At 41.4% G+C, this 19,353-nt stretch overlaps 1 protein-coding gene across 7 annotated transcripts in view; it reads left to right on the top strand.

The window, feature by feature from the left end:
• LOC110501743 (receptor-type tyrosine-protein phosphatase gamma) overlaps positions 1-11,753 on the top strand; it is a 73,487-nt gene extending 61,734 nt beyond the window's left edge. For 4 of the 7 annotated variants that reach the window (XM_036952092.2, XM_090203789.1, XM_036952102.2 and 1 more), the window contains 18 exons: positions 1,153-1,291; positions 3,610-3,701; positions 3,966-4,051; positions 4,788-4,808; positions 5,001-5,097; positions 5,186-5,268; positions 5,418-5,552; positions 5,664-5,798; positions 6,040-6,203; positions 6,601-6,736; positions 6,979-7,125; positions 7,984-8,077; positions 8,607-8,683; positions 8,945-9,091; positions 9,183-9,335; positions 9,905-10,047; positions 10,575-10,710; positions 10,815-11,753. In XM_036952092.2, coding sequence (XP_036807987.2) covers positions 1,153-1,291; positions 3,610-3,701; positions 3,966-4,051; positions 4,788-4,808; positions 5,001-5,097; positions 5,186-5,268; positions 5,418-5,552; positions 5,664-5,798; positions 6,040-6,203; positions 6,601-6,736; positions 6,979-7,125; positions 7,984-8,077; positions 8,607-8,683; positions 8,945-9,091; positions 9,183-9,335; positions 9,905-10,047; positions 10,575-10,710; positions 10,815-10,958 — 2,129 coding nt within the window. In that variant the 3' untranslated portion in view covers positions 10,959-11,753. The remainder of the gene's footprint in view (positions 1-1,152; positions 1,292-3,609; positions 3,702-3,965; positions 4,052-4,787; positions 4,809-5,000; positions 5,098-5,185; positions 5,269-5,417; positions 5,553-5,663; positions 5,799-6,039; positions 6,204-6,600; positions 6,737-6,978; positions 7,126-7,983; positions 8,078-8,606; positions 8,684-8,944; positions 9,092-9,182; positions 9,336-9,904; positions 10,048-10,574; positions 10,711-10,814) is intronic. The other 3 variants (XM_090203782.1, XM_036952111.2, XM_036952073.2) reach the window with 1 other exon arrangement.
• The last annotated feature ends 7,600 nt before the right edge of the window (positions 11,754-19,353 follow it).

Raw genomic sequence — 19,353 nt, 5'->3', positions numbered from 1 at the left:
TGCTACACTGCCTAGGAGTGGCCGTCCTGCAAAGATGACTGCAAGAGCACAGTGCAGAATGCTCAGTGAGGTTAAGAAGAATCCTAGAGTGTCAGCTAAAGATGACAAAAATCTCTGGAACATGCTAACATCTCTGTTAACGAGTCTACGATACGTAAAGCACTAAACAAGAATGGTGTTCATAGGACACCACGGAAGAAGCCACTGCTGTCCCAAAAAAAAACATTGCTGCACATCTGATGTTCACAAAAGAGCACCTGGTTGTTCCACAGCTCTACTGGTAAAATATTCTGTGGGCAGATTAAACTAAAGTTGAGTTGTTTGGAAGGAACACACAACAGAGGAAAAAAGGCACAGCACACCAACATCAAAACCCTCATCCCAACTGTAAAGTATGGTAGAAGGAGCGTCATGGTTTGGAGCTGCTTTGCTGCCTCAGGGTCTGTACAGCTTGCAATCATCGATGGAAAAATTCATTCCCAAGTTTATCGAGACCTTTTGTAGGAGAATGTAAGGCCATCTGTCCGTCAATTGAAGCTCAACAGAAGTTGGGTGATGAAACAGGACAACAACCCAAAACAAAGTAAATCAACAACAGCATGGCTTCATTAGAAGAAAATACACCTTCTGGAGTGGCCCGGTCAGAGTCCTGACCTCAACTTGATTGAAATGCTGTGGCATGACCTCAAGAAAGTGGTTCACACCAGACATCCCAAGAATATTGCTGTACTGAAACAGTTTTGTAAAGAGGAATAGGACAAAATTCGTCCTGACCGTTATGCAGGTCGGATCCGCAACCACAGAAAATGTTTGGTTGAGGTTATTGCTACCAATGGAGGGTCAACGAGTTATTAAATCCAAAGGTTCACATACTTTTCCCACCCTGCATTGTGAATGTTTACACAGTGTGTTCAATAAAGACATGAAAACGTGTAATTGTTTGTGTGTTATTAGTTAAAGCACACTGTGTTTTTTATATTGTTGTGACTTAGATAAAGATCAGATCACACAATTCCAAAGGGTTTCTTGCCACAGTAGAAGCTGATTGAGTGAATAATTTGTTGTGGGAGTTGTGTTGTGTGTCTCAATAGTCAACATTAGCTCACTCCTCATCCATTGTCCCCTCCTTATCTATTCTCACCCCACTTACAGAGGCCAGTAACAGCAGCCATGAGTCCAGGGTGGGTCTGGCCAGGGATAAGGAGAGGAGGGCCGTGGTCCCTCTGGCGGTGGTCTCCACCCTCACCTTCGTGGGACTCATCATCCTGGTGGGGATCCTCATCTACTGGAGGTAAGACCAGGAGGAGCAGGTGGAGGAGGAGAAGAAGGAGGAAGAGAAGGAGGATGGTTATTATTAGATCCATAATGATTATATTAGATCCATAATGATTATTATTAGATCTATAATCCATTCTTATTAGATCCATAATGATTATATTAGATCCATAATAATTATTATTAGATCCATAATCCATTATTATTAGATTCATAATCCATTATTATTAGATCCATAATCCATTCTTATTCGATCCATAATCCATTCTTATAAGATCCATAATCCATTATTTTTAGATCCATAATCTATTATTATTAGATCCATAATGATTATTATTAGATCCATAATCCATTCTTATTCGATCCATAATCCATTCTTATTCGATCCATAATCCATTCTTATTAGATCCATAATCCATTATTATTAGATCCATAATCTATTATTATTAGATCCATAATGATTATTATTAGATCCATAATCTATTATTATTAGATCTATAATGATTATTATTAGATCCATAATCCATTCTTATTCGATCCATAATCCATTATTATTAGATCCATAATCCATTCTTATTCGATCCATAATTCATTATTATTAGATCCATAATCCATTATTATTAGATCCATAATCCATTCTTATTAGATCCATATTCCATTCTTATTAGAGCCATAATGATTATTATTAGATCCAATATGATTATTATTATTAAATCCAATAATGATGATGAGTATCGTTTCCGCACTGACCCCTCTGACCCTAAGCATCATCTGTATAATCAGACAGCTAAACTATAGAACATGAACAACAGCTTCCTTTCTGCATTGATAGGCTCCACACACACTGGCACCAGTAAATCTCATGACTCCCAATGGAACAGCTGTGTGGAACTGCCCCAGGGTTACCTGTCATATTGTTATTCATCTGTCGCTGAGAATTGGGTCTGGTTGGTCCCCAGACATCAGGGGGCACGGGTGGAGTGAAGCGGGAGGTGGCGTATGCGAAGGGGGTAGGGGGTTGACCTTAAGAACCTCATATTTGTCTGTCTCACTGGGAGGCCTAATCTTCTGTGACACGGGCCCAATCTCCTTCTCACTCTCACACACTTCCCCATGACACATCCAATATCTTCACTACGGTTTGATGTCTGGCTTTTCACATGAGCTTTGCTGTGTTTGGGTAGGTTCACTTACACATAACTGCCAGCATTCAGAGTTGCACGTCTTCAGGAATAAAGATATTTTGCCCAAACTGAGATCATAGAAAAATTCTTATTTTCCCTGTGGCGGCATACTGACCGGTCAGACAGTAAAATAACCAACTTCTGCAATCCAATCAAGGACACACTTTCAAAAATGTAAACACTTTAAGACTGTCCATTTCTCATCCACTGGGCTGGAGACGTGACATATTGTTCATGCTTTCTGCCCTGTTTTTGTATTTTCATGTTAAGCCAGAGTAATCTTGGTGCTGCTAAGGGATTAAATCTGATAAATGGACCCCACTCAGGGTGTAGAGTGTTGGGCTCGGGGTCGTCCAGTGGTTGGGGAACAGGGCCTCGGTTGGAGTAGGAGGGGGAAAGAGCCTGCGTCTCATTATGTCCGACATGAAGGCGTCGTGTCAGCGTCTTGTAAAACGAGTGGCGAGAGGCTAAATTGCTGTAATCCCTTCCGTGTCGCATCCTTGTACTTCCCCTGGTGACACGGTGTTCATTTGGCCACCCCATAGCTGTGCACTTGGGTTTAGCAAAGTGGGTACGTCTTTTAGAAACGCAAACATGTTGTCTACTGGGGACATCTCCTTGATGGTTTTGTCGTCCAGAGTAATCTGTGTGGCGATGTCCATTTTTGGGTAGCTGAACACAGGCTCATCAAAGAGAAATGCAGGCGTGATCCTGTTAAAAACGTGTCCGAGATTAGAAGGATTTTTTTTCTCCCTGTGTTACGGACAGATTACCATGTGTTCGCCAACATCTGTGGTTGTCTTTGTATCTTAAAAAACACAACAACAAAAGTGTTTTTTAGGCCTTTCTTGTCTCTGAGCGTCATATATCTACAGTTATTGTCTTTTTATTACATTTTACTCAATCATAACACCAATATTATTATTGTCTTTGTCACAATTTCTTTGCACATTTTTCACCAAATGAGAACAAAGCATACAAATACCTATTTTGGGTTAGATGAGATGGATAATAGCTATATATTTTTTTGACAAAAAGTAAAAAATCAATGGCAATAGGTCACGGAGACAAATATAAAGCTTTTTTTCCATCTCATCTAATACAAGTTTATTGTTTATTAACCTATATCATCATACATATGTTTCCACAGAAAGTGTTTCCAGACTGCCCATTTCTACATAGAGGACAACACATCGCCCAGAGTCATATCTGTTCCACCCACACCATTGCTTACAGCTACAGGTAACCATCCTGAGACAAGCACACTCTCACGCAATACAAAACACACACACACACACCCACAGATAAAAGTGTTAACAAGCACAGAGCCATGTAGACAGTTACCCTCTCCATCTGTCCATGCTCTACATTTTCATCAAGCCTACCTCTGTCATTAACACTACCTCACTCAACATCTGCTTCTGACAAGAGTGTGGAGTTTCAAACGTTCATTCTGATAAAGGACTTTTGTTGATCATCTCAATACCTTTGCTCTCTGCCATTCAGATGAACATGAAGCCGTTGCGGTGAAGCAGTTTGTCAAGCACGTGACAGAGCTCCACCACACCAACGCATTCTCCCGGGAGTTTGAGGTGTGCTGTCAAGTTCTGTAACCTTTGCTCCCTCAGAAGACAGGATATAGTTTATGACAAAAACACTAGTATTTACTGGTTACGTGTTTCAAGTCAGCTGTCTACCTGTTTTTTGAGTTAATGCTGTTCTGTGTGTATCCATCTTGGCAAAATTGTTACGTGTCGTTTGCGATGTTACACGGCGGCTGTCATTATTTTAAGGTCAGCATGCAGAAACCTTATGAGGCGGTAGGCTATGCACTGTGATGGCCATTCAAATTCACACTCTCTCTCACGCTACATGCTACAGGCCCAGATTCCTCTGAGGAGCCATGTCTGTTGTCCTTACCACTGTGACTTACAAGTGTATCATAATCTACACTGCATTCATGGATGTTGGATGTTTCTCTGGCTCAAGTTAAGATAGGTTCAACTGGATATGTACCATTGCTCACCATGTTAAATCCAGCTTGACATTTTATCAGTGCTGTGTAAATGCATACATGTGTAAATGTTGTCAAAAACACAAAAATAGGTTTGTAAGTCAAAGCTAATATAAGGACATTCACATGGTACATCGAGTGAATCTGAAAGCCACTTTTTAAGCCCTGTGTATCGCATGAACAGTGTCTTTAAGTTGAGATTTGCCCACAAACCGTTTTCTTGTTAATTATTTGGACTTTTTTGCTCACCTTGTGTCATGACATTACATTGCTGTGCTTTTTGCATTCTCACCCCCCCCCCCCCCCTCCATTAGATATTGAAAGAGTGTTACGAGGTAAGCTGTGTCTCCCTTTTCTCTTTTGATTAGATTATTTCTGTAGTAATCATGTGTAGATGTTTGTCACATTTCCAGCTGCCCATGTTGATGTTTTTGTCAGGCATGATGACACATTTTTGTTTGGCTGCGTAGTAATGGAGGATGGTGGGATGTTAGGGGCGGAGTGCTGAAGGCCGTGTGTTTTTTTAGGAGGTGCAGGTGTGCACAGTGGACCTGGGTATCACCGCAGACGGCTCCAACCATCCAGACAACAAGAACAAGAACCGATACATCAATATCCTGGCCTGTAAGTCAAACATGCAGCTTCAAACGCACGTACACACACATACAATGTTGAACGCACCCAGCTTATCTCTTTCCTCCTCTACTCCTAGATGACCACAGCCGAGTAAGACTCTCAACCCAGGCTGACAAAGACGGGAAGAGTGGAGATTACATTAACGCAAACTACGTTGACGTAATACGTTTTTTGTTGCATTTCTATCTGCACAATAACGTCAGATGTTAGCAGTGTTCTGAGGGCAAATGTCTTGTTCACGTGTCAGTAGCTAATCTGTTGTTCACTCTCTTTCTCTTTACCTTCCCCTGCCGCCCTTCCCTCCACAGGGTTTCAACAAGTCCAGGGCCTACATCGCGGCCCAGGGCCCTCTCAAGTCCAGCACCGAGGACTTCTGGAGGATGGTGTGGGAGCAGAACGTGGGCGTCATTATCATGATTACCAACCTGGTGGAGAAGGGACGGGTGAGAGACCGGGGCCACCTATACGCTTATACATATTTAGTAATAGTTTATAAATAGTTTATTCATGCTTATTCATGAAAGTACACAAAAGTGTTTCGCTGTGTCTCTCAGAGGAAGTGTGACCAGTACTGGCCCCTGGAGAGCCAGGATGAGTACGGTGGTTTCCTGGTGACGGTGAAGAGCAGCAAGGTTCTGGCCCACTACACCGAGAGAACTTTCACCCTCAGGAACACCAAGGTCCAAAAGGTTAGAGGTCACACTATTTACATCACATTTACCTCTCATTCACCATTAATAGTTTCACCTCTACTTCCTCACATATATTATCTACTTTTGTTGCACCTACCCTACAAGTCAGTTGAAGCACTACATCATTACAACTTTAGTTTCTGAACATTTCGTATGGAGCTCACGAATCCCAAGTGTCAAAGTGACAGCCAAAGTCCCATCCTGTTCACCACTTCCTGTTTCCTCCCGCCAACCCCAGGGTTCACTGAAGGGGCGGATTAACGAGCGGACCGTGACACAGTACCACTACACCCAGTGGCCAGACATGGGCGTGCCTGAGTACACACTCCCCGTGCTCACCTTCGTCCAGAAGTCCTCCAAAGCCAGGACAGATGACATGGGGCCTGTCGTAGTGCACTGCAGGTGGGAAGCCATAGATTTGCAGAATGTATAGAATAGCTTTGAGGTCAATATAATTTTTCCCCACCGAAATTCAATTAATAAAAAATGGCTCATCTTCTATATGTGAATGATTCAATTTAGGAAGTAAATTTACATTCGGACTGGCATAGAAATAGAATAGAATGGACTTGGTCCTCCATTAAATGCAATCTCTTAACATGCATTCTGTGGCTGCTTTCATCTAGTCTAGCTGAGAAGGTCAACATGGAACATTATTTCATAGAGAACTAGAGTGAACTCAAAATACCAGGATTCACAATCTATATAAGAACCTTCCTCTATCCAAGTTCTTCACTATTCTCGATTTAAATGTGTCTCTTAAATGTAAACTAAATTGTGTACCTCGGTGTGTTTCCAGTGCGGGCGTAGGCAGGACTGGCACCTACATAGTGTTGGATAGCATGCTGAAGCAGATCAAAGAAGAGGGCACGGTCAACATCATGGGTTTCCTCAAACACATCCGCACACAGAGGAACCACCTGGTACAGACAGAGGTGAGAGCTCAGCCAGAGGGGGGGGGTTGCACTTTTGGGACTTTTCCATTGGTGCCATTGCGCCAGAAAAGCTCAAATAAAGGCTTCTAAAGTATTTGAAAGAATACTTTTTGATCCCAGGTCTGATACCAACAAGAAAACAGTGAATCTGCTATGATCAGTTGTCCTGTTACCTTTCCAAAACTGTACGAATGTCAACACCCAACTAAGGCTTTCAACCCCTACTTTCCCTGTGCATTCAGGAGCAGTATGTGTTCATCCACGACGCCCTGGTGGAGGCCATCTTGGGCAAGGAGACGGAGGTTTCCTCCAGCCTCATCCACAGCTACGTCAATGACCTCCTGACCCCAGGGCCCTCCGGCAGGACGCAGCTGGAGAAACAGTTTAAGGTAAAGACACATGCTTACAACAAGTCATAGAGGAAGTATTTGCATTACAGCAAAATGTACAACTGGTAAACTTTCCATAAGAACTCCAGTAAGGACATGAAGGGCAGAAGGACATGAAGGGCAGAAAGTAAAACATGCATTTAAAGGAGAATTTGTCTATGGGGTTTAAAGACAATTTTATTTTTTTTCACATCAATTGTCTTTCTTTGTCCTTTGAAAAGAGCAGTTGCAACCGCTGGCACATCATGTTTAAACACTAACAGTTAATCTAGTGCCACTGATTACGTTTACATGCACACGAGTAATTCAATATTAACAGATTATGTCAGTAAGCCGAATATGGCATTAAACGCCTTACTCTGCTCATCCTAATCAGTCATAATCAAAGTACATATTCGCCTATTAAAACACCTGGTTTTCTGAGCAATCTCTCAAATGATTAGGACACGTAAACAGCTTAATCGGACTTCCAGCGGTGTGTTTGATCTGCACGTGTGCTAGCACGAGCAGCGCGAGTGAAGCTTCCATCTTTTGCACGAGTGAAGTGAGTTCGGAAAAAAACTGAACGTGTGTATGTTTAGAAATTATTTTCACGTACAAACTTTAGCTATCCGAACTCAGGATCGAATAGGCTTCCCAAAATAACATGGTTGCTGTGGTAGAACATATATTTAGATTGGCGATTTTCTGCATTTATCACAGTCCCATCGGGTAGTCTGATTTCAGATGTGTTTATGTAAGCAGGATTATTTGGGAATTCGTTCTTCTTGGAAAACATGTAAACGATTAAATTATATTAATCTGACTATTCACAATAATCATATTGTGTGCATGTAACCGTAGTCAATGTGATTACAGCTGGTATCCCAGTCCAATGCCAAACAGTGTGACTACTCGGCAGCCCTGAAAGAGTGCAACAGAGAGAAGAACAGAAACTCCTCTTTAATACCCGGTGAGTTCCAGACAGGTTTGTTCATACTTCTCCAGAGGCAGACGAACGTGTGGACACCATTTTTATGTTTCTGCATCCAGTATGAAGGAAGTTAGTTGTAGTTTCACAAGCCAATGCTAGCTAGCGTTAGCGGGAAACTACCTCAAACTTCCTTCATACTGGACGCAGAGACATTAACATGTCAAATTCCTTTAACAGTGTGTAGACAATGAGACCGCACCCGGCCTCAACATTGTCACTTTCAATTGAACATTTAACAAAATTCCCCCACACTTGAACCCCTCAACAAAAACTGTTATAAAAAAATTGTTAAAAAAAACATTATTTGAAAGCATAAACCTTGGGTACTGTTTTACTCTTGTTTGGTGTAAGCAAATGTGTGTGACAAAATCACTTTAGGTAGATAAGCAGTGGTTATGGTTAAGTAATACTGCTTTAATAAAGCTAATCATTGTAATATTAATATTATACAAAATGACCTTCTCTATACCTAATGAGGAAGTTTAACATCGTGTGGCTTTGTCTCCAGTTGAAAGGTCACGGGTGTGTCTGTCCACGGTGGTGGGAGAAACTACATCAGATTACATCAACGCCTCATACATTACGGTAAGAACCCAACCATTCTACATTAAAGAGTCAGATGCAGCAGTGGAGGCTGCTAACGGGAGGACTGCTCATAATAATGTCTGGAATGGAGTGAATGGAATGGTATGGTTTTTATGTGTTTGATACCATTCACTCTATTCCAGTCATAACACTCCATTCCAGCCATCATTTTCAGTAAATTCCACTTTTGGTTACTGGTCTAAATTGTCTGAATGTTTATACCACCTGTCTACATTTTCTACCACCGGTTGTGTTCCTCAGGGGTACCGGCAGAGCACTGAGTTCATCGTGACCCAGAACCCACTGGCCGGCACGGTGACAGACTTCTGGAGGATGATCTGGGATCACAACGCTCAGGTCATCGTCACACTGCCGGGAACACCAGCAACACTGGGAACACCAAGCCTGGTGGGTATCTATCTGTCCTCCTGGACACAAAACTGGCAGCCATTTTGTGCCTCAAATAGGAAGTCCTTATCACATCTTTCTGTGTTTTCAGGCAGAGGGGGAGGAGCCGTACGTGTACTGGCCCCGCAAGGAGCAGACAATCAGCTGTGAGGCGTTCACAGTGACCCTGCGGAGCGAGAACCATGTGTGTCTGGCCAACGAGGAGATGCTGGTGGTGCAGGACTATGTCCTGGAGGCTACACAGGTGAGCTGAGGGAGATCAGTAAGACCAGGGAGATCAGCTTGATAAGATAAGAGATCAGTCACAATAGCATGATCAGCTACTTAGAATAGACTAACTACATTGAAGAGGAGGATCAGCCGCACACTGTGGGATCAGCCCAAAAAGAACAGCCTCATAGAAAAGACCAGTCACTATGGGCCAGTCGTTATGGACCAGTAGCTAGTGCTCAGTAAATGTTATCACTGTGTCTATACCCCAAAAACATTTAACCACTGTTTATTGTTACACAGAGGGAATATATAGCAACATGAGTATTCCATTTAGGAGTTGTTCTGCTCATATTTCCCTGGATCTTGGCCCATGGTGAAACCAAATGAAGGGTGGAAATGGAATTCAATACACAATCCCCACACATCAAAGGAGCACAGCTGTTATTTTTCACACAGTTTTCACTCAACCATCTGTACCTCCAATCACTGGACCACTTTCAACACACGTACACACAGGCACACACACACACTCTCTCTCTTTCTCGCAGTCTTTCGATCTCTCACTCTGTCTTATTGTGTTATTGTCCCCCTCTGGGCCAGGATGACTATGTTCTGGAGGTGAGGCACTACCGGGCGCCTCGCTGGCCCAACCCAGACAGCCCCATCAGCAGCACCTTCGAGCTGCTCAGCCTGGTGAGGGAGGAGAGCTCCTCCAAGGAGGGCCCCATGGTTGTCCATGACGAGTAAGACCTCTTGATTATTTATCTGTGAAATAAGGTAATGATGTCCACTCTAAACCTTTTTCAAGACCTGGAACCAATGGAATAGTCCCAAAAGTCAAAATCTCACCCACCTGGAACCAGGCAAGCTCAATACCCCTGAATCCCTCTTTTGCCTTCTATTTTTTATTTTGGCCACTTGTAATAGATTAAAGAAGATCCGCTCTGACCTAAGAGGATAAGTAGATATGTCTATATTTCCAATACACTTAATATTTCTTGGAACTGAAACACTGCACTGATCCAGGCCTATTGAGACAATCCTGTCTCAATACTCTTGTATGACACTCAAACCTTGGTTTTAACCACAGATAATACTGTAAAGGTTCAGTAAATACTGACAGGATTAGTGCTCTATGCTCCAGTTTGTAACATTTCCCAAATATGTCTTGGAATTAGCCCAAAGTATCTAAAGCTGGCTTATCCCCTGGCTATTATGACCAGAGATTTTCAGTTTTTCGGCACTTCATGGCACCGGTCTGATTTTGCAGGGTTGGCGGTGTGACTGCGGGAACCTTCTGTGCCCTGTCTACTCTGGTGTGCCAACTAGAGTTGGAGAGCTCTGTGGACGTGTACCAGGTGGCCAAGATGATCAACCTCATGAGGCCCGGGACCTTCACTGATGTTGTTAGTCAATCTGAATCACTGTACCTGAGTGATGCACATTAGCCATTTTGTGTTAAAACATTCTCCCTTCAACAGCACAGTTTCTCTATTTCTTTCTCATTCAGGAGCAGTACCAGTTCCTGTACAAAGCCATACTGAGCCTGGTTGGCACACAGGAGGACGAGAGGACGCTCCAGTCCTCTGACAACAACGGAACGGTCCCAGGGGGCCCTGTCAGCACAGCCGAGAGCCTTGAGTCCCTGGTGTAACCATGGCAACGGGGCCCCTAACTTGCCAGTATGGACTCTTGCCTGTCTCACTGTGTTCCGTTTTTAAAGACAGCAGCTTTGCCTTTTTCCCCCCTCCTTTTTTCCTCCTCTTCTGTTCTCCGTCATTGAATGGCAGTTTCCTGACCGCTGGACATGATACCGCACGACCCTGTAATGTGTGCCTTTGTACATTCATCTTGTACTTCTAACGGCGTTCATACAATTGTAGATTAACTTTATGATGTTTTGTCGATACCGTCATCTTGAGATGTTTGCTTAACTAACTGTTTTCCCTAAACTTTCGTATTTATTGGCAGTAAGCTATAAAAAAAGAAGGGAAAACGCAACTTTTACGTTAAACAACATTTTGTTAGCCTATTTTTTGTAGAGTCAATGCATTGAGCAACTCATTCTTCCGTCTAGACAATGTAAATACTATTTTGTTTGTAGCAACGGTGAGCTTTTGAAATCAAAAATGCACATTGGCATGAAATAATAAATCTAATATGTAAATAATATTATAGCAACCAAGACAATGGACCAAATTTCTATTTATACTTCTAGATTTTTATATTTTACTACAGTTTTTTTGTTGTCAATTTTCAATGTATGGCTGCAATTCTAATAACTTAGTCAAAGCATTTTTTTGTATGTTTTAATGTTATAGCTAATGTTCTGTATTTTGTAACGGACTAAATAGGAAGCTTTGGGGTACTGACACGTTTTAGCTGTACATGAAACTTTGCTGGATGATTAGACATAGGATTAAACAAGTGAAAGAAAACCAAGGAAGGAGCTTTTTCTTAAACTACTGTGAAGGTCAATCTAGACCTGTGGGTGCAAAGTACATTAAATATCAACTGTTCCATAATTGGTGTAACTTCACATTGAACTGGATGCTAGCACTATACAGCCTGAGGCGTGGGCGGCATCATGCCCTCAGGTCAGGTGCATTGTGAATATACAGTATGTTATTAGTGCCTCAATAGAGTTCATCTGACCCCATCAAATTGTTCAGCAGATGTTTGAAATAATTATTATGCATGATCATTTCCAAATAAGGCAGCAGGGCTAAGTCTTAACAATCAACCCAAGGTATGAGCTGTCCTCAACAATAATGGGAATCTGTAATCGCTCAAGAAAAGTACATTACAATAAAGGGGACAAGTATAGCAATGAGTGAAGGCATTTGCTCTGTCCTTGACACTACTATTCATAAGATGAACAGATACAAATCAACTAACTAAAATGTAAACTGAGCTTTCAACCAGATAGTTCTTAATGTTAATGGATTTTTTTGACAGTATTCACCATGGGCCTGATTCCAATTTAGGAATTTATGCCTTTCCTATGCACGCCTTTCCTGCGCACTTCTCAGTATTTGGTATTCAGGCTTACCTTATTCAGTCGTGTAACGCGGTCTGCAGGTGTCCTTGCGCACTCTGAATACATTTCATTCAACTGCTCAAAACCCTCCCACTTGCTGGCCAACACATTTTCTTGTGGAGTTTTCATTCAATATGGTTTTCAGTATATTGAGAGAACAGGTTCTGAATATTAGGAATCAATGAAAGAAAGATATCTAAATATATGCATATTCGTCTCCGTTTCGGCACCAATTGGTCGATTTAAAAATGCTCTTTTAGATTATTTAGGTTCAGGAATGTATTTATGAATCATAAAAAAAAAGGTTTGGAGAGCCTTTATGCACAAAAGGAAGAAAACTCATGGTAATGTTGGAATATTAGTGTATATAGAATTGTAATAGGGAGAAGAGTGTACAATAGTAGGCTATACCCTCTATTGCCCGCACTAACCATGGAACTGTGTGATTACACAGCCCAGAATTGTGCCATGCGTCAGGTTCAAACTGTTACGGTGTGGTCTGCGCTCCGCTCCAAAACAATTTAATTAGCCTACATGTCTTTATTTATATATTATCAACTGTTGCTAATGATCCTCCGCAACAACCACAAAGCATTTCATACATTTTACAGTGGGAAAGTTATGCTTCAATTTGCTACCATATGACTGGCTTCACATTTGTCTCCAGCGATTATAAAGTAAAACTATTGTAATTTATGTTTTCAATTCTCTTATCCAACCAGAGTACTCATTTACCTAGCTCTTATCAATAGTTCTTATCAGGTTATAAATTACAGTGCCGTGAGAATGGTGTTATCTCTATCTGAAAAAAATCAAGTAGATGCCGGTAGGATCTCGAGACCTTATTCATGATTTCCTCACACGTTAAGGTGGTGGCATTATTTGGGATTTAAGAGCTGCTTTTTTGCTATGTTACAGAACGGTTTATACTGAACGACAGGTTTCCCCAAACGTTCTTGGACAGACAGGTACGTTTGCTCCCGTTTGGTGTGGCTTGAAGCAACAAGTGACATATTCAAAGGGCAGTGGCCATGCTAACAGCGTTCCCCAACACACAGCCCAACCCATCCCTGTTTTTCAACTGGTCGTTCAGTACTGTTTCCTTTCAATTGAACGTACCAGAACGTAAAAACTTACACCATAATCTGACCTGGGCTGCGTTCAGTATCTGTAGACACACCTCCGCCATACCTTCATTAGGTGTAGCAGGTGAATAGCATTAAGCTTAAATTCAAGGTCAGAATACACAGAAAGAAAAGTGCATAAAAAGGGAACTACTTAACATTTTCACATGCTTAACTCAGATCGGAATTGGGCCCAGTCTGCCTAGACTGGGCCCAAATAAAGTATTTGTTTATGGTTAGAAAAAAGATAACTGCCACTTCCTCATTGTCTTGTCCCCTCTTGAACCACCTACCTCCTATATACACCCTTCACCCAAATGTGATCAGGGGGCTTTGTGGGGGTGATCAAAGATTTGCTATGATAAAATGATCTTTCGGCAGGCTCCTGATAAGCCCTTGTTAAGAAACAATATGTGAGGTCAGAAGACAAACGGGTGTCTTGATGAAACCGGATCCATTTTAGACACTGGATTATGGATTCCCGGAGACGGAGAGGCGACTCTATGGAGTTATGGAATAATCCATGTGGAGAATTGGTTATTCCAGTAGATTTCCATGTTCTAATCCATCTAAGACTCCAAAAGAAATGTGCATTTTCAGGGGAAATTAGGTCAAGTGTCCAGACACCGTCTTAATCAGGGGCTGTATCCATACCCCAATTTGCATTTTTGACTTTTAATGATTACATGCCCAATTATCCATGGCTTGGTGGCCTAGTTTGCATGGGCGGGCCCACATTGAGTGGAAGGAAAAGCTGATTGTTTTTTCAAAGAGGATTTAATGAGACAACACCGCTATATCCATTGAAAACAGAATGGATGCAAACACTGTATTTATCGATTTATGCAGAAATGTTAATAGTTGATGAGTAACATGTGATATGGTACACAGATAAAATGCATACCTTATTGATAATTGGTGCCTCACTGGAACCATAGCTCATGTCAACTAAAAATAATCTCTTTAGGAACCAGACCTAACAATGATGTTAGGGAAAGCAATTCAGCTATATTTCCAACATTATCATTATGAAAATTGGATTTAAAAAATGTATATTTAGAGTATTTAAAACAAAAATATCATGTAAAGTTTACCAAATTTTTTAATAAGAAAATAACTATCGAGTCCTTCAAAATGTTGAAATGCAAGGATGTTAAAAAGCTGCTCCACGATAACACAGATGAGCTGAAAATGATCCACTGATTCAAGATTAAAATAGTTTTTCTATATTTTTTATGCAATCGACCTTTCATATTGTGTAAGGTACTTGAGCATTAATGACTCACTATTCAATCAATTTAATCACAGAGCCACACGAGACCTTCATGCGGATCACTTCCCTTTTATTGTTCTATGAAATACAAAAAAGGAAAACCACATACAGTTGAAGTCAGAAATTTACATACGCTTAGGTTGGAATCATTAAAACTCATTTTTCTACCACTCAACAAAATTCTTGTTAACAAACTATAGTTTTGGCAAGTCGGTTAGGACAAATACTTTGTGCATGACACAAGTAATTCTTCCAACAATTATTTACAGATTATTTCACTTATAATTCACTGTATTACAATTCCACTGGGTCAGAAGTTTACATACACTAAATTTGACTGTGCCTCATTAAACACCTTGGAAAATTCCAGAAAATTATATCATGGCTTTAGAAGCTTCTGATGGGCTAATTGACATAATTTGAGTCAATTGGAGGTGAACCTGTGGATGTATTTCAAGGCCTACCTTCAAACTCAGTGACTCTTTGCTTGACATCATGGGAAAATCAAAAGAAATCAGCCAAGAATTGTTTTTGTAGACCTCCACAAGTCTAGTTCATCCTTGGGAGCAATTTCCAAACGCCTGAAGATGCGTTCATCTGTACAAACAATAGTACACAAGTATAAACACCATGGGACCACGCAGCCGTCATACTGCTCAGGAAAGAGACGTGTTCTGTCTCCTAGAGATCAACGTACTTTGGTGTGAAAAGTGCAAATCAATCCCAGAACAACAGCAAAGGACCCTGTGAAGATGCTGGAGGAAACAGGTACAAAAGTATCTATATCCACAGTAAAACGAGTCCTATATCGACATAACCTGAAAGGCCGCTCAGCAAAGAAGAAGCCACTGCTCCAAAACCACCATAGAAAAGCTAGACTACGGTTTGCCACTGCACATGGGGACAAAGATCGTACTTTTTGGAGAAATGTCCTCTGGTCTGATGAAACAAAAATAGAACTGTTTGGCCATAATGACCATCGTTATGTTTGGACGAAAAAGGGGGAGGCTTGCAAGCCAAAGAACGCGATCCCAACCGTGAAGCACGGGGGCAGCATCATGTTGTGGGGGTCCTTTTCTGCAGGAGGGACTGCTGCACTTCACAAAATAGATGGCATCATGAGGCAGGAAAATTATGTGGATATATACAGTGCCTTGCGAAAGTATTCGGCCCCCTTGAACTTTGCGACCTTTTGCCACATTTCAGGCTTCAAACATAAAGATATAAAACTGTATTTTTTTGTGAAGAATCAACAACAATTGGGACAAAATCATGAAGTGGAACGACATTTATTGGATATTTCAAACTTTTTTAACAAATCATAAACTGAAAAATTGGGCGTGCAAAATTATTCAGCCCCTTTACTTTCAGTGCAGCAAACTCTCTCCAGAAGTTCAGTGAGGATCTCTGAATGATCCAATGTTGACCTAAATGACTAATGATGAGAAATACAATCCACCTGTGTGTAATCAAGTCTCCGTATAAATTCACCTGCACTGTGATAGTCTCAGAGTTCCGTCAAAAGCGCAGAGAGCATCATGAAGAACAAGGAACACACCAGGCAGGTCCGAGATACTGTTGTGAAGAAGTTTAAAGCCGGATTTGGATACAAAAAGATTTCCCAAGCTTTAAACATCCCAAGGAGCACTGTGCAAGCGATAATATTGAAATGGAAGGAGTATCAGACCACTGCAAATCTACCAAGACCTGGCCGTCCCTCTAAACTTTCAACTCATACAAGGAGAAGACTGATCAGAGATGCAGCCAAGAGGCCCATGATCACTCTGGATGAACTGCAGAGATCTACAGCTGAGGTGGGAGACTCTGTCCATAGGACAACAATCAGTCGTATATTGCACAAAGCTGGCCTTTATGGAAGAGTGGCAAGAAGAAAGCCATTTCTTAAAGATATCCATAAAAAGTGTTGTTTAAAGTTTGCCACAAGCCACCTGGGAGACACACCAAACATGTGGAAGAAGGTGCTCTGGTCAGATGAAACCAAAATTGAACTTTTTGGCAACAATGCAAAACGTTATGTTTGGCGTAAAAGCAACACAGCTGAACACACCATCCCCACTGTCAAACATGGTGGTGGCAGCATCATGGTTTGGGCCTGCTTTTCTTCAGCAGGGACAGGGAAGATGGTTAAAATTGATGGGAAGATGGATGGAGCCAAATACAGGACCATTCTGGAAGAAAACCTGATGGAGTCTGCAAAAGACCTGAGACTGGGACGGAGATTTGTCTTCCAACAAGACAATGATCCAAAACATAAAGCAAAATCTACAATGGAATGGTTCAAAAATAAACATATCCAGGTGTTAGAATGGCCAAGTCAAAGTCCAGACCTGAATCCAATCGAGAATCTGTGGAAAGAACTGAAAACTGCTGTTCACAAATGCTCTCCATCCAACCTCACTGAGCTCGAGCTGTTTTGCAAGGAGGAATGGGAAAAAATGTCAGTCTCTCGATGTGCAAAACTGATAGAGACATACCCCAAGCGACTTACAGCTGTAATCGCAGCAAAAGGTGGCGCTACAAAGTATTAACTTAAGGGGGCTGAATAATTTTGCACGCCCAATTTTTCAGTTTTTGATTTGTTAAAAAAGTTTGAAATATCCAATAAATGTCGTTCCACTTCATGATTGTGTCCCACTTGTTGTTGATTCTTCACAAAAACATACAGTTTTATATCTTTATGTTTGAAGCCTGAAATGTGGCAAAAGGTCGCAAAGTTCAAGGGGGCCGAATACTTTCGCAAGGCACTGTATATATATATATGTACCTTTATTTAGTCAGTTAAGAACAACTTCATATTTTCAATGAAGGAACAGTGAGTTCAGTTCAGCATGTTCAGGGGCAGAACGACAGATTTGTACCTTGTCAGCTCGGGGATTTGAACTTGCAACCTTCCGGTTACTAGTCCAACACTCTAACCACTAGGCTACCCTACCGCCCCTATATTGAAGCAACATCAAGATACCAGTCAGGAAGTTAAAGCTTGGTCGCAAATGAGTCTTCCAAATGGACGACCCAAAGCATACTTCCAAAGTTGTGGCAAAATGGCTTAAGGACAACAAAGTCAAGGTATTGGAGTGGCCATCACATTAAATCTTATCGAAAATGTGTGGGCAGAACTGAAACAGTGAGCGAGCAAGGAGGCCTACAAACCTGACTCAGTTACACCAGCTCGGTCAGGAGGAATGGGCCAAAATTTACCCAACTTATTGTGGGAAGCTTGTGGAAGGCTACCCGAAATGTTTGACCCAAGTTAAACAATTTAAATGCAATACTACCAAATACGAATTGAGTGTATGTAAACTTCTGACCCACTGGGAATGTGATGAAAGAAATCAAATCTGAAAGAAATCATTCTCTCTACTATTATTCTGACAGTTCACATTCTGAAAATAAAGTGGTGATCCTAACTGACCTAAAACAGGGTATTTTTACTAGGACTAAATGTCAGGAATTGTGAAAAATGTAGTTTAAATGTCTTTGGCAAAGGTGTTTGTAAACTTCTGACTTCAACTGTACTCTATGCCACATTATAATCTCTGAGCAGTTTTAAAATACAAATATACACTGAGTGTACAAAACTTTAAGGACGGCTGCTCTTTCCATGACAGACTGACCAGGTGAATCAAGATGTAAGCTATGATCCCTTACTGATGTCACTTATTAAATCCACTTCAGTGTAGATAAAGGGGAGGAGATACAGTAGGTTAAAAAATTAAGCCTTGAGACATGGATTGTGTCTGTGTGCCATTCAGAGGGAGAATAGGCAAGACAAAATATTTCAGTGTCTTTGAACGTGGGATGGTAGTAGGTGCCAGGCGCACTGGTTGGTTTGTGTCAAGAACTGCAACGCTGCTGGGTTTTTCAGCCTCAACAGTTCCCTGTGTGTATCAAGAATGGTCCACCACTCAAAGGACATTCAGTCAATTTGGCACAACTGTGGGAAGCATATGTGTAAAATATGTACAAATCTTTGGAACTGCAGCAGCTGATCAATAACAGGAATATGTTATGGTCAAGGAAAGACTAGACCCTTTGGGTGAGTTTCTGATACACATCGTCTTAGCAGGTCTGCGAAGGTTATAGGATTGTTACATGTTATAAACGACACTCAGCAAGTTTTGTGGTTCTCCATGTCATGAATTGTACAGCCTTATTTAAAGAAGTTGCTTGGAAACTGTTCACCTGTAATGTAACTGTTATATTCGCCACGTGTTGAAACAATAAATTGGTTGAGGTAAGACAAGGCTGTGAGGAAATGCCTTTGAAACAAGCAGAAAGTCAGGGTGCATCTCTCACTCTCGCCTTTTCAGATGAGCACAGATGAAGGCATGGAGATGAACAGAGGAAGTAACTTGGGACTATGGAGATGATTTCTCTGGGCCTTGGTAGACAGCCAATGATTGGCTGTATTTCCCATCTGTCTTGGCGTTGAATCTACAAATATTTCTCAATTGTTTAAACTAGCTTTTTTTCTTAATCTCCTTTTCTTTATCTGCACTCTTCTGAAATAATTGAACTGAATTGAATAGAATTGTATTTTTTCATGTGTGGGGTCTTTTTTGGATCCGTGTAGATGGAGAGGACACCAGGA

This window comes from Oncorhynchus mykiss, chromosome 2, assembly GCF_057628025.1.
Source record: "Oncorhynchus mykiss isolate SJ-2025 chromosome 2, ASM5762802v1, whole genome shotgun sequence".
Classification (NCBI taxonomy): domain Eukaryota; kingdom Metazoa; phylum Chordata; class Actinopteri; order Salmoniformes; family Salmonidae; genus Oncorhynchus; species Oncorhynchus mykiss.
This window is presented reverse-complemented; position numbering and strand designations above follow the sequence as displayed.